Source organism: Anas acuta, chromosome 1 (genome assembly GCF_963932015.1).
Source record: "Anas acuta chromosome 1, bAnaAcu1.1, whole genome shotgun sequence".
In the NCBI taxonomy this organism is placed as follows: domain Eukaryota; kingdom Metazoa; phylum Chordata; class Aves; order Anseriformes; family Anatidae; genus Anas; species Anas acuta.
Genome location: NC_088979.1, coordinates 98,469,612 through 98,481,460, shown reverse-complemented (window position 1 = coordinate 98,481,460; position 11,849 = coordinate 98,469,612). Strand labels below are relative to the sequence as shown.

At 37.9% G+C, this 11,849-nt stretch overlaps 1 protein-coding gene across 1 annotated transcript; it reads right to left on the bottom strand.

Annotated features, from left to right (window-relative positions):
• Positions 1–221: 221 nt before the first annotated feature.
• MRPL39 (mitochondrial ribosomal protein L39) lies at positions 222–9,832 on the bottom strand. The gene is made up of 10 exons (XM_068690008.1): positions 9,694–9,832; positions 9,173–9,379; positions 8,652–8,791; positions 8,070–8,169; positions 6,287–6,354; positions 4,872–4,984; positions 3,673–3,738; positions 2,556–2,709; positions 1,566–1,613; positions 222–359 (listed from the first exon to the last, which is right to left on the bottom strand). Exons 1-10 carry the CDS (start codon positions 9,743–9,745, stop codon positions 273–275), a joined length of 1,035 nt encoding a protein of 344 aa, XP_068546109.1. The 5' UTR covers positions 9,746–9,832; the 3' UTR covers positions 222–272.
• Positions 9,833–11,849: the final 2,017 nt, after the last annotated feature.

The window sequence follows — 11,849 nt, the reverse complement described above, 5'->3', positions numbered from 1 at the left end:
AGAAAGGACAATATCTGGACACATACTGTTCTTGAGAACTCATTTACAAAATGAGTTAACACAAATGAGATTTTTAGAAAAAAAATCCGTGCCTTTCTAACAGGGACAGAAAATTGAAATTAAAGTAGACTGAAATGTATGATACCAGCTTTGTAACGATTCATGATTCAGGTCCACAGAACTGAACTGAATTAATGAAGACAGTTTCACACGTAGCACAATTAAGCCATGTAAAAAAAAAAACATTTTATTATGTACATTTAGAGGTTAATTTAGATTGATAAAGTTTTTTCTTCTTCCATTCCACCTTTTTCCTCATGACTTTCTGCTGCTGCTTCCACAATTTTCTCTTCAGTGACCTGCAGAAAAATAACAAAATTGTTATTTTTATTAAACATGACTTAATTCTAGATCCTGGAAATCCTCCCATCACACTGTCAGTGTAGCAAAAAAGACAACTGTTGTCTTCAGCAGTAAACAAGGACAAGAAGCATCTGCAAACTAATTTCATTTAAAAAAAAATCATGGACTAGACTCTGAGAACATCCTTGGCTAACAAATTTCAGTAGGCATACTGTATTTTTTCTCTCTTTTGCTCCAAATGCAAATAAAATATTTGTTCTGAACACTCAAAACCATCTGCTATTTAATTCTCATAACAATTTCCTAGGTTTAATCATGCCTTGAAAGTCGGTCTCTGGTTATATGCAGCTTATCATATTTTATTGTTCCATTTATTGAAAAAATTTGCCTTTTTGCTTTTATTCGGTCAGTGAAAAACTTCTCTTGGATAAGCCCATTTCAACTTGGGAACACTGTTTGGCAGAAGAGTATTTGCAAGAAACTTTTATTTCCCATTCAGGTTTTTAATGGAGAAAAATAAACCAGTGCATTTATGCAGTTTACTGAGATAGTATTTCATTTCATCTCCAGTAGTTTCCACCTAGGTTCACCCAATGGTAGATTTTATCCCTGCATTTAGTTATTAAAATTATGTTTGCTTGTGTTCTCTCAAGCCTGTAACAGAAAACTTACTATTACCTAAAATCTAGGTTAAGTATAAATACATTACTCCAATTTTAGTTTTCTTATTTCATGTTCATGATTAAAACAGGAAAAAGAATATTTTAAGTTCTACACACGTGGTATCAACATAAATTCTAGAGATTAATTTGAAAAATACTGATGTAGTTTAAAATGATAATTTAAAACAGATTAGGGATTATTAAAAAGCAGACAGCTTCAGTCATAGATGATAAGCCTGACAGAATTTGCTCCCGTTATTTAGAATATTACAAAGTATCAGTTGAACACTGCATGTTTTTTCTGAATGGTACAATACACTTCAGCAGTCAGACATCAAAAAAAATACCAGATAATCTTCTACTACAAAGCAGTTAAATTTCATGTGCATCCAATTTTCTTCACCTGTTTCTTCACCTGTTCAATTCTTAAAGATACGTTACTGAGGATATTACCCATCTCTAATCATTCAAATGCTACTCTATCAGAGCACTTTTTTTTTTATATATATATTTAAGTCATATTTCACCACTGAGACTTACCAGCCACTTTGATCTTTCCAGCAGTTTGTGCCACACAGTGTGGTGAGCCTGTAATGAATGTCATTAAACGATATTACTTGAGGAAAAAAAATAAAATATCTTACTACAGATTAGATTCTGACAGGTTTATAGAAATGATATAACAAATACGTAACGATCTCTATCCATACATTACAGCTTATTACCTCAGTTTCCAGTTTGCCCAGTTTGGGAGGATTGAAGAGGGCTTGAATGTATGTTTACTTATGACATTCATCCACTGTGTAAAATCATTGAGGCGGTAACGGGCAAAAATAGTCATTAAAATCTTATGACTGGGAAAGATAAGGAAGGGTATACAGAGGAGGGCAAGGAAGACAATGCCCAACTTGTAAGTTGGGGAAGTTCTTGTAAACTTCCCCATTGGAGACAGTAACACACGTTCTAGACCATAGGCCAAGAAAATACAAGTCAACAGAAATGGGAAGAAAGACTCTTGCCTTCAGTTATAAATTTTGTAGAGCCTTTCCTTAAGATAGATTAGTGATGAGATTTGCTGTTGTTACAAAGTTTTATTTTGGTATCATGGAAGGCTCCTGCATCATCATTGTCAGTTCAACGTTCTATTATTTCCTGAATGAATTAACATTGCCAGCAACCTCAATTTCAGATGATCAGCATGCACTACAATAAACAATTCACTAAGGCAAGGGGAATGAAATAGCCATGCGGCAATTGTGCAACCAAAATCATTCTTTCGGTATTGAAAAAAAATAACGTTGGGGTGCTCTGACACAAGCTTTCAAGCTCTGATTCCATAGCCATTAGAGTTCCAAGTCAATTGAACCCCAAATACCCAATGAGGTCATCATCATGGGCCATCACTTTCTGCTACTCATCCTCCTCTCATCTCTGTATTATTACAATCAAAGCATAGTATAATGATCAGAAAATATGCCAAATGCCCTAACTTTAAAAGAAAAGAAAAATTACAGAAAATGCATTAGTTACCCTCAAATGGACTGGCAGGGACACACCCTGAAACCTCCTTATCAATTCAGATTGGTTCGTCTGAAGATTGTGAGCTGCTGTTATCTCGTACTGGAAACAGAAACTTGTCCTTGGAATGTGAGGGCCTTCACTAACATCCACAAAGTCACCAAACCTGATGGAAGTCAAAAAAAAAAAAAAAAAAAAAGGAAAAAAGAAAAAAAGAAAAAAAAGTTATGACAAATATAATCAAAGAGAATTACAATCCTATTTATTTTTGGTTAGCAAAATCCTATCTACAGAACACTTCAAACAGGATGAAAGAAAATCCACAAAAAATCCATAAAAGAAAATCCCAAAACAACCCTGAACACAACCCCAGTTCAGCACCTCTGGATTTCCTGAAGTAAACATACAGGTCACATAATGTCCTAATATGAATTTATGAAATTTAAATCCCAAATCCAGAAAGGTAATCCCTAGTTTCTCAAACTTCTGAAGCCACATTGACTTTAATAGTGGGTTAACTTTGTAATTCACTAGAAAAAGGTTTGTCCCCAAGATCACACATTCTGAAGAACAGTTTGCTTACTACCTGCACAGGTTTTTCCCTTTCACATCCTGGAAAGTTGCAAATCGATTAAGAAAAGTGAGAGACAAGAGGAAGATGTACAGCAAATGAATACTCAGAACAAACGTCTCCCAGCAATCAACAGGCAAGCCCATCTACCCTCTTCTGAACAAGCTGGAGAGTAGGAGGAAGGAGAACAGACACAATGCGGTTCTAAAATTTCAAGAACCATCGTGGCAAAGGCATCTCTCCTTTACAAAGGTTTGGACTCCAAAATCAAACGTCGTTTAGGCATCTAGAAAACTGAGTATCACCAGCTTAAGCAAGTCACAATGTGTAAGATTGAGCTATAATAAAAGCTTCCTTCCTCCAGCCTAAGAACTTTACATCTTACACTGCATTCCAAAAATCAGCTCCATTCCTATCTCCAACACTTTGAACACAAATGATTTTATTTTTAAGTTAAAAGCCATCATAAATAACTTATTCTTTTTACTTGCAGATACTACTTGTAATACGACCAAACTTTTCAGCAAAATATTACAGAATGAGTTCAGTTTTTCTCACCTATGTAATGTTACAATTCCTTCCATGTTCTGAGAAGCTTTCTGTTCTATCGTCTCCATTTTGTATCTGATCAAGACAAAAAAAAAATAAAAAAAGATTGAAATTTCTAACCTTTAACACGAAGTTCTTATAAGAATTCTTAACAAATTGATTTAGGGAACATTTCTTAAAGTTGTGTTGGTATTTATGAGAGCTTTGAAAGAAATGAAACTCTTAATTTTATATGCCAGTGAGTATTGATATGTTTCATAAAGCATGTATGTTTTCAGAGGTTCAATCTCTCAACAGAGTTTTTTTCAGAAAGATAAAATGAACCTACTGCTACACAGAAAAATGGTTTCTTCTGGACTTGTATATAATTTAGAAAAAAAAATCTCATCACCTAAACTGGTCTTATGCAATGCGTGGTTCTCAACAACTGATCACCTGCAAGATGTCAAAAAGCAGTCTCTGCTCTTTCTACAAACTACATGTAAATCAGCTCAGCTCCTACCTGCTGTAAATGCTTGCCAACCAACACAGTAAAGAGATGCTAGTTGGTATGTCACAAATATTATTAAGCTAAAAACAGTACTTATTTTGGTCGTAACTTTAGCTTCAAGCAAAATTTTATTTTGGTTCACAAAATGTCAAATAATTTACCATTTTCCCCCACTTCTCTCCAACCACCAAAAAGCTGTGGACCAGGTAATTTTTCTAAAACATTGCTTAAGTGGTCTGTCAGCTAAAAAAAAGTGTTTTGAACATGCCTTTCTATAATGAAAGGCAGTGTATTTTACCCATTTTCCCTACGTAGAGCTCAAAAACTGCATTTCATCAAATCTGCATTTCAAGATACCAAGATATGAAAAAACTTGAATATGAAAGCCTTTCAGCAAAAGCTTAAGGTAACTAGCATGCAAGAAGTCTAATCACCAGAGCTCCAGTTTAAAAGTAATGAAATCTTGAAGCTCAATATTAAACTTAGAAGTCTACAATCTTTCCATTTCTCACAAAACTACCTCCAGTAAAGGTGTTGGCCTCTGGAGACAACATTAAAAATGTAATCAGCTAGTGGAACAAAGACAATGGAGATGTGTTTGAGTGCAATCAGAGCAGTGGGAGATGTACCTTCTTACTTCACCTATCACATCTTATGCAGAGATTTAAATGAAATTTATAACTGCCTTTCTAAAAGGAAGGCACATTCATACACTTACTTGTTATGCTGAAACATTTCACGTACTACTTTTGCTTCAACTTGTAGTGTTTCAAACGGCAGGTCTTTATAAATTAGCTTACTAGCATCCTTTGTAAGAGAAATGAAGTTGTCCTAAAAAGTGATTGAAACATATAAAACCGTCACCACTGTCTCACAGCTGTACTGAATAGACACAGGAAACACTAAAGATTAGTCAAAATGGTAAGGACCATCTGGTATAAATCCTAAATATAAGAATACTGCTGTAGGATTGTAATTCTTACTATTTATCAGTAACATATTGCTAAGGAATAAATCAGTAGGCATTCTCCTATCAGAAACAATATACATGAATCGGAGTTAAACATCCTCTGTCTTCCTAGCATAACATATGCACATGCAGTCTTGACACTGGTCAATATTCAGTTGTGTATCCTGTTTCCCATAGTCATGATCCCAGTTATAAACAATCTCCACTCTGGTGGAATCAAAAGAAAAAACTACTGAATAACTACGAAATTCACTGCCTCAGTCCAGAATCCAAAGCTTTGTACATGCAGATTTGTTGATAAATAATAACCTGTTATTAGGAAAAATTGCATTTACTGTGTCACTTATAAAGTAACTTAGTCTGAAATATTTTAACTACAAGATCATATTGAAGAAAAAAACACCTATATTGGACTAACACTGCTTTGTTAGCCACACACACCTCTGCTGATACTTCATCATGAGAACAAGAATAACAATAGGCACCATACAAGTGAAACATCTGTGATCACACCAGTTACCAAACTGTTAGGAGTTTGTACATGATTATATAGATTCTATAGAAGTTTGCAGATGATTAGATTTACCAGAGAGCACGAAATATAAGCAAGCTATTGAGAAGAGTTTCAGCTGAATGTGTTCACAGTTCTTTTACAACAATAAATCGATTATGCTGTAAACTAACAGGTGAAAATACGTCCTTATTGTCAGAGGGTTTTACTCATACAATCTATAAGCCTATGATCACATCTACACTACCAGGCAAGAGTAGTTAAGTAGGAGTGGGTCTGTACAGTAACATGGATGGCACTTAGGTCCCAACAGCCATACCAACTATTTTTGGAATTATATTTCAGATCAGAGCTACCGTAGCCCTATAGACCTAAAACCTGTAAGTACCTGGAAGACAGCTCTGGATTTTATTGCATCTGAAAAAACGTAGTTTGTGTGCTGAGAGCACTCTTCAGCGTGAGCCAGTATATGATAAATGAAGAGATTTAGTTTCTGAAATGTATTCCTGATGTTAAAAAAAAAAAAAAAAAAAAAAACGGAAACCCCGCTACCCCACTAACTTCTCCCCTGCCAAAAAAAAAAAAAAAAAAAAAGGCAATGGATGAAAATGTAAGCTACAGAGCTTTTTGAGCATTAAGTTATTGTGCTTACTTTTGTTGGCTGCCAGTCATTCAGTCTATTGTCCAAAATTACATCGTAACAGAAAGCTCCAGAGATCACTGAAATTCCAAAAAGAAAAACACTCTTATTTCTAATGAAGTACATATTTCACTGCCATATTATAGTTTTACAGATGTATGAAAATTAGTAAGAAAAACACAATCTTAAGAAATCGATAAAGAATAAATTTTCAGCTGTGATTATACAGTCAAACAGCAGACTAAATCTGTATCATTTTAATTTCACTGAATGAGAAATATTCATTTTAAATGTGCTTTAATTTAATGTTGATATAATATATACCCATTAAAGGAAACAAACAAAAAAAACTATACTGCTTCCCAAAAACACTGAAAAAGACAATAGACTTTGAAAATATTTCACAGTATTTTCACATCATATACTAAATTTGCACCATTCAACTATAAAGAGAAATTTATTGCACAGATAAATCATGCAATATTAGAGCTAAACTACGATGTTTATCCATGACACGCACTTAACACAAATTTCTGTGGTAGTCGTTAGAGTGCTTTTTGTGTATATTTATCAAGCTATTGACATATCAAAAATCAAGCTTATGAACCTAGTAAGCTCATGCTATTTCTACACATACACTCTAATGATGCAAATTAGCATATGCAAGATTATTCCAAATCCTGGCATAATTGAAATATCCACTCTAAACCTACCAATCAAGACAAGTGCTGAAATGACTAAAAAGGGAATCAATCACAGGAAGGCTCCAAACAATAAACCACATTCTTATATATCAAATATATAATTGTGTGGTAGGCTCTCTTATTAAAAGAAAAAATATCTCAAGTTGGAAGGGTCCCACAAAAATCCGTGTAACCTCCTTCCTAGTGCGTTTGCTAATTTTAGTGAATCTTGGGTCACAGGTGAACAAAAGTCATTAGCAACCAACTTCAATAATCTTGCAACTTGAGTTATTAAAAGTCACCATTTATACATCAAGTGCTCATAGGGTTACATAGTTATTTGGTCAAATCTCACAGAAACACATAAGGTCTTCTAAATATATTACTCATGTAACTTCGTAATCAAAAGGCTATGCTCTTAAGTTACTAACTTAATCTATGTAGTCCAAAGCGGTCTGAAATTCAGTTATCATATAGACCAATCTTGCACACATTAATGAAGAAATTGTTTTCAGCCTGATGAATGTAAGTTAAAGAAATGCTGGTACATCACACTCTTCTTCTTATAATTACTCTTCCAATGGAGCACCCAAGAGCATAGATTCCCTTGCACCTTCTTCCTTCTCCCCACCAATAATGCCAGGCCAAATAAGATTCTGGATGTTTTAAAAGTGTAATACAAAGCTAAAACTTTAGAAATTTGGAAATATTGCAAAGATTTAAGATTTAATCCTCAGTTTATCAACTGATATTAAAAAAAAGCAGTTTAGGAAGATAGGCTTCTGTCTTTTCTCCAGTCCATTCAATCACCTTCAAAGCAGTCACACAGCTTAGCAGCTATGTAGAGACCACTGAGTTGTCACAGTTCAAAGCCTATCATAATGTTCAAAGCCCTAGCATAACCAAAACAAATTCTGGATTACTTCAACGCACCCATCACATCAAACACAAATAAATGCTGCAACAACAGCATTTAATATGTATAAAAACATTAAGTACCTTCAAAAACTGGAAAAAGAGACTCTGATTTTTTTTTTTTTTGTAACATAATTACACACTCACTTAAGAAGCAGTGAAAGACAAGATGATCAACAGTAAAACGTTTATATCACCTGGCACTTCCGGAGCTTTAACCAGATTCACAGAGTACTCATCCTTGAATGCCCGCTTTAACACACATGCCATGATCATGGCACAGGAACGCCAGTAGGCCTATAAAGAGAATTACAAAACACAGAATTATTACTTAGAACCTAACAACCTATACCAGATGAACATCAGTTATCCAAAAAGAAAAAAACAACACCAACATTTCATTGAATTAGGCACAAACCTAGATGTCTACCCTACCATTACTTTCTTTAGGATGTAGACTTCTACCTGGACATGATTAAAACATCCATTGAGATAATCAAAATTGCACCCGAAAGGCAAGCCAGATGTTTCCCTTGGGATATTTAAATCTCTGATCCTTGAATCATGCAAGAATATAGGTTGAAAAGAATGTCCACATATCACATAGCCCACACTGTGGTCCAGTTAACAGCAACTGTGAGGTGCCAACCAACTGTTAAAAATATTGAAACTTTCACAACAAAGTTCAAGGAGGCAGATGGACATGACACTAAAAGGGGCATACAGAATCAAGAAGCTGCAATCAAGGTCACCTGCAATGAGGTATGATGGAGGCTTACCTTGTTTACTTCCTCTGGATCTTCATCTTTGAATGTAAGGAACTGAATTTCACATGATTTGGTCAAGGGTCTATACATGTCCCAGACTTCACCATCCACAAGAGCCAGCACAGATTTCTTGCAATGCCATTCACTTAAGTCTGAAGAAAGTGAAAAACACGTTACATGGTTCTTAGTTTTGCTCTTCAGAGTCAACAAATTATTCCCCTGCATTTGCAACACCAATCTGCAAGTGTTTTACCACTGTAAATGACTTAGAAGGATAAGCTGCAGATAGAGCCTAGAAAAATTAACCAGTTTATGCTGATGTATTTTGAATCAGTAAAATGTATTTTAGGTCATGAAGTTCACAGTACAAATATACTATAAACTTAAATACAAATACTCTGAATGGACATCCCTTACCTTGGTCATTACAAGGTCTACAACACTAACATTTCAAATTTGGAAGGCAAATACTTCAACAGGCAGCCTTATCTGCACCCTCAGTGGCACATTTGCTTAAGAGCCCATTCACTTACGCATGGCACAGTTGTATGGAGTAGACAAGGCTTTGTTCATTATAAGCAAACTGCCAGGGTGAGATTTTCCAGTGTACTTTACTTCTATTTTCTCAATCCGTGGATAAAGAGATAGCTGTCTCTCCTTCTCTTTGGTAAAGAGCTCATTGCGCATCTGAATAATTTCCTCCGATGTCAGCCGAGAAGCTGCTGGTGTGGATACAAACCCTGGTAGAAGAAATTACGTAAAGTGAGCAATAAACAGTTTTTGAAACCTCTTTACAAGCCCGTTTCTGCAGAAAGGCGAGCATTCAGCAAAGCCACCAAACAAACAAAGGGATGCAACCCTCTCAAGCAGCAAAAACTTAATTTAGCGGTATAAGTGTAAAGGGGTCACCCGGCCGGGCACGGTCCCTGGAAGCGACGGCCGCGGGACAAGCCCGCAGCCGACACGACACGACACGACACGACACGACACGACACGACACGACACGACACGACGCGACACGACGCGACACGACGCGACACGACACGACACTCACGGCGTGCCTCCCGCCCGGCCCGCAGGCAGCGCGCGGCCCAGCGCGCCGCCATTTTGCGGCCGAGCCCCGCCGCCCCGGTGCCGCTTCCCCCCGGCTCCGCTGGAAACGGCGGCGGCAGCGGCTCGGTTCCGGCCGCCGCTCCGTCCTCGGCCGCCAGGCGGCACCGCGGGGCCGGGAGCGAGGACCAGGCAAAGTTAAAATCTGTGAAATAAGTCACGGTTTGTTCCCGTGTCTTACAGTTCTGATGGTGATGGTTGTCAGCCAGATCCCCCAGTGGCAAAGACAGAACGGCCACCAGGAATGCTAGCGTCAAAACAGCTACACTGACACGGTGCCATTAAAAAAATAAATAAATAAAAAGCTGTAATTAAACTCAGCATCCAAAAAATTAAATGTGCTAATACCGGCCACGGACAGTAATGGGCAGGGAATTTTCCACTGTGACCGCAATGGGCTGCGGCCAGGTGAGCCCCAGGGCTGCCGGCTCCCGCTGCTGCGGCACCTGGCGCTGGCAGCCCTGCTCGCCAAGGCCGTCATCCAGAAAACCAGGTGTGAGGGTACGGTGGCTGTTCCTGCCCTTCATCACGTTATTTGATAGAGACAGATTTTTGGCAAGTCAAACATCATGCTTCCTCACTTTTTGAAACAAGTTAAATACAAGTTATTTTTTAGCGCAGCGGGCACATTGTAGTGTATATACACACAATGCACTGTTGTGTGTATATAACAGTTTACAAGTGAAAGGTCCTTAGAAAACACAAAGATGCTGTTAGTACTTACACCATTATCGCTCAATTCTGCCAGTTCAATTATCTTTTTATTCTGTGGCTTGAGGATTCATAAGCAGTCACTGATTACATCACATAATCTTTTTTTTTTTAATTGAAAAATGTTTTGAAGATACACTATAATAAGAATACAAAAAGAATATTTTAGTTTCTGAGGATGTCAATTCAAAATGTCTGGAGAATGAAAGAGAAATACGCTCTATTCTGTCACTCCTGAATGTGTTGTTCACTTGACTCGAACGACTAGAGTCAAATTCCATTTGATACTGCACATTACTTTGACAGTCTCTCTAATTTAAATTCCAATCTCTAAATCTTTTGTATGAATATATGCAACTCTTACTATGGTTCAGGAAAATTGTGGTAACATATCTGTTCCCTGCTTCCACTTGCTTGGTGAAGCTTTGGAAGTACAAAGAGGATGAAAAGCCTCCTGGACCTTGTAGCACGCTGCAGGCTTTGGGAGGAGCATGGCCACGGCCCTGTGTGTTCTGGTAATCCCTGGCCGCAGAGTGACAGTGCAAAGCTTTACCCCCCAGTGGAAATCAAAAGATATCTGAAGCTGCTGGAAATTTCACTTGGGGCTCACCTGCCAAATCTACAGCCCCCGGACAAAAGCAGAAAAGAGGAACAACATTGGCATCAATCTGGGGTTAACTACAAAGTTCAGTCTTCGAGCTCATTTTTGATACATGATGCTACAGCTGGCTCACAACTGTAACATCATTTACTTCTGTGTGTTTACTTGAGGCTTCTGTGATAGAGAAAAAAAATAAATCACAAACCCACCACAATGCTGGGGCCTGAGCCGAGGCCTGGTTGGGGATTATGCTCAGCTGCCCAGCATGGCCCTGCCGGCAGCCGGCGGGGGGCTTACGGGCCTGCTTTAATCCCTGAGCTATTGATCTGTCTGTCAGTGCCCCAAAACTAAGGCCTTCTGACTGAAAAGTACGCTGGGAGGGGTTTGGCTGAAGGCCAGAGGCTTTTAGCACATCACAACACTAAGCATGTCTGTGGTACGGAGGAGGGACAGGTAATAGAAGCAGAGAAAAAGTGGACCAAAATAATTGCAAGGCATGAGTCTTCATAAAGCTGTTTGACTTTCACGGAAACCAGAAATAGTATTTTATAATGTGCAGAAAATGGGAGATTGCCCTATGAGGCAACAGGAACCCCGTCTGTGCTTTTACACCACCGTGTATGACCCATTGGCAATTTGTACCTGACAAACCATGGCTGCTGGTGACCCTGTGGCTCCCAGCCCGGTCCTGGGCTTGCTGACAGACCACTGCAGGAGCACATGGCCCTAACAAAGCCTGCCCCTCCGTGTGCCCATCTCCCTCATTTCTTACCACTCACCCTCTGGGC

Coding starts and splice junctions, on each gene's coding strand:
- MRPL39 (XM_068690008.1), bottom strand. CDS start 9,745: ATGGCGGCGCGCTGGGCCGCGCGCTGCCTGCGGGCCGGGCGGGAGGCA. Junction 8,170..8,651: donor ATCCAGAGGAAGTAAACAAG/GTAAGCCTCCAT, acceptor TTCTCTTTATAG/GCCTACTGGCGTTCCTGTGC. Junction 1,614..2,555: donor CCCTGCCAGTCCATTTGAGG/GTAACTAATGCA, acceptor CATTCATTACAG/GCTCACCACACTGTGTGGCA.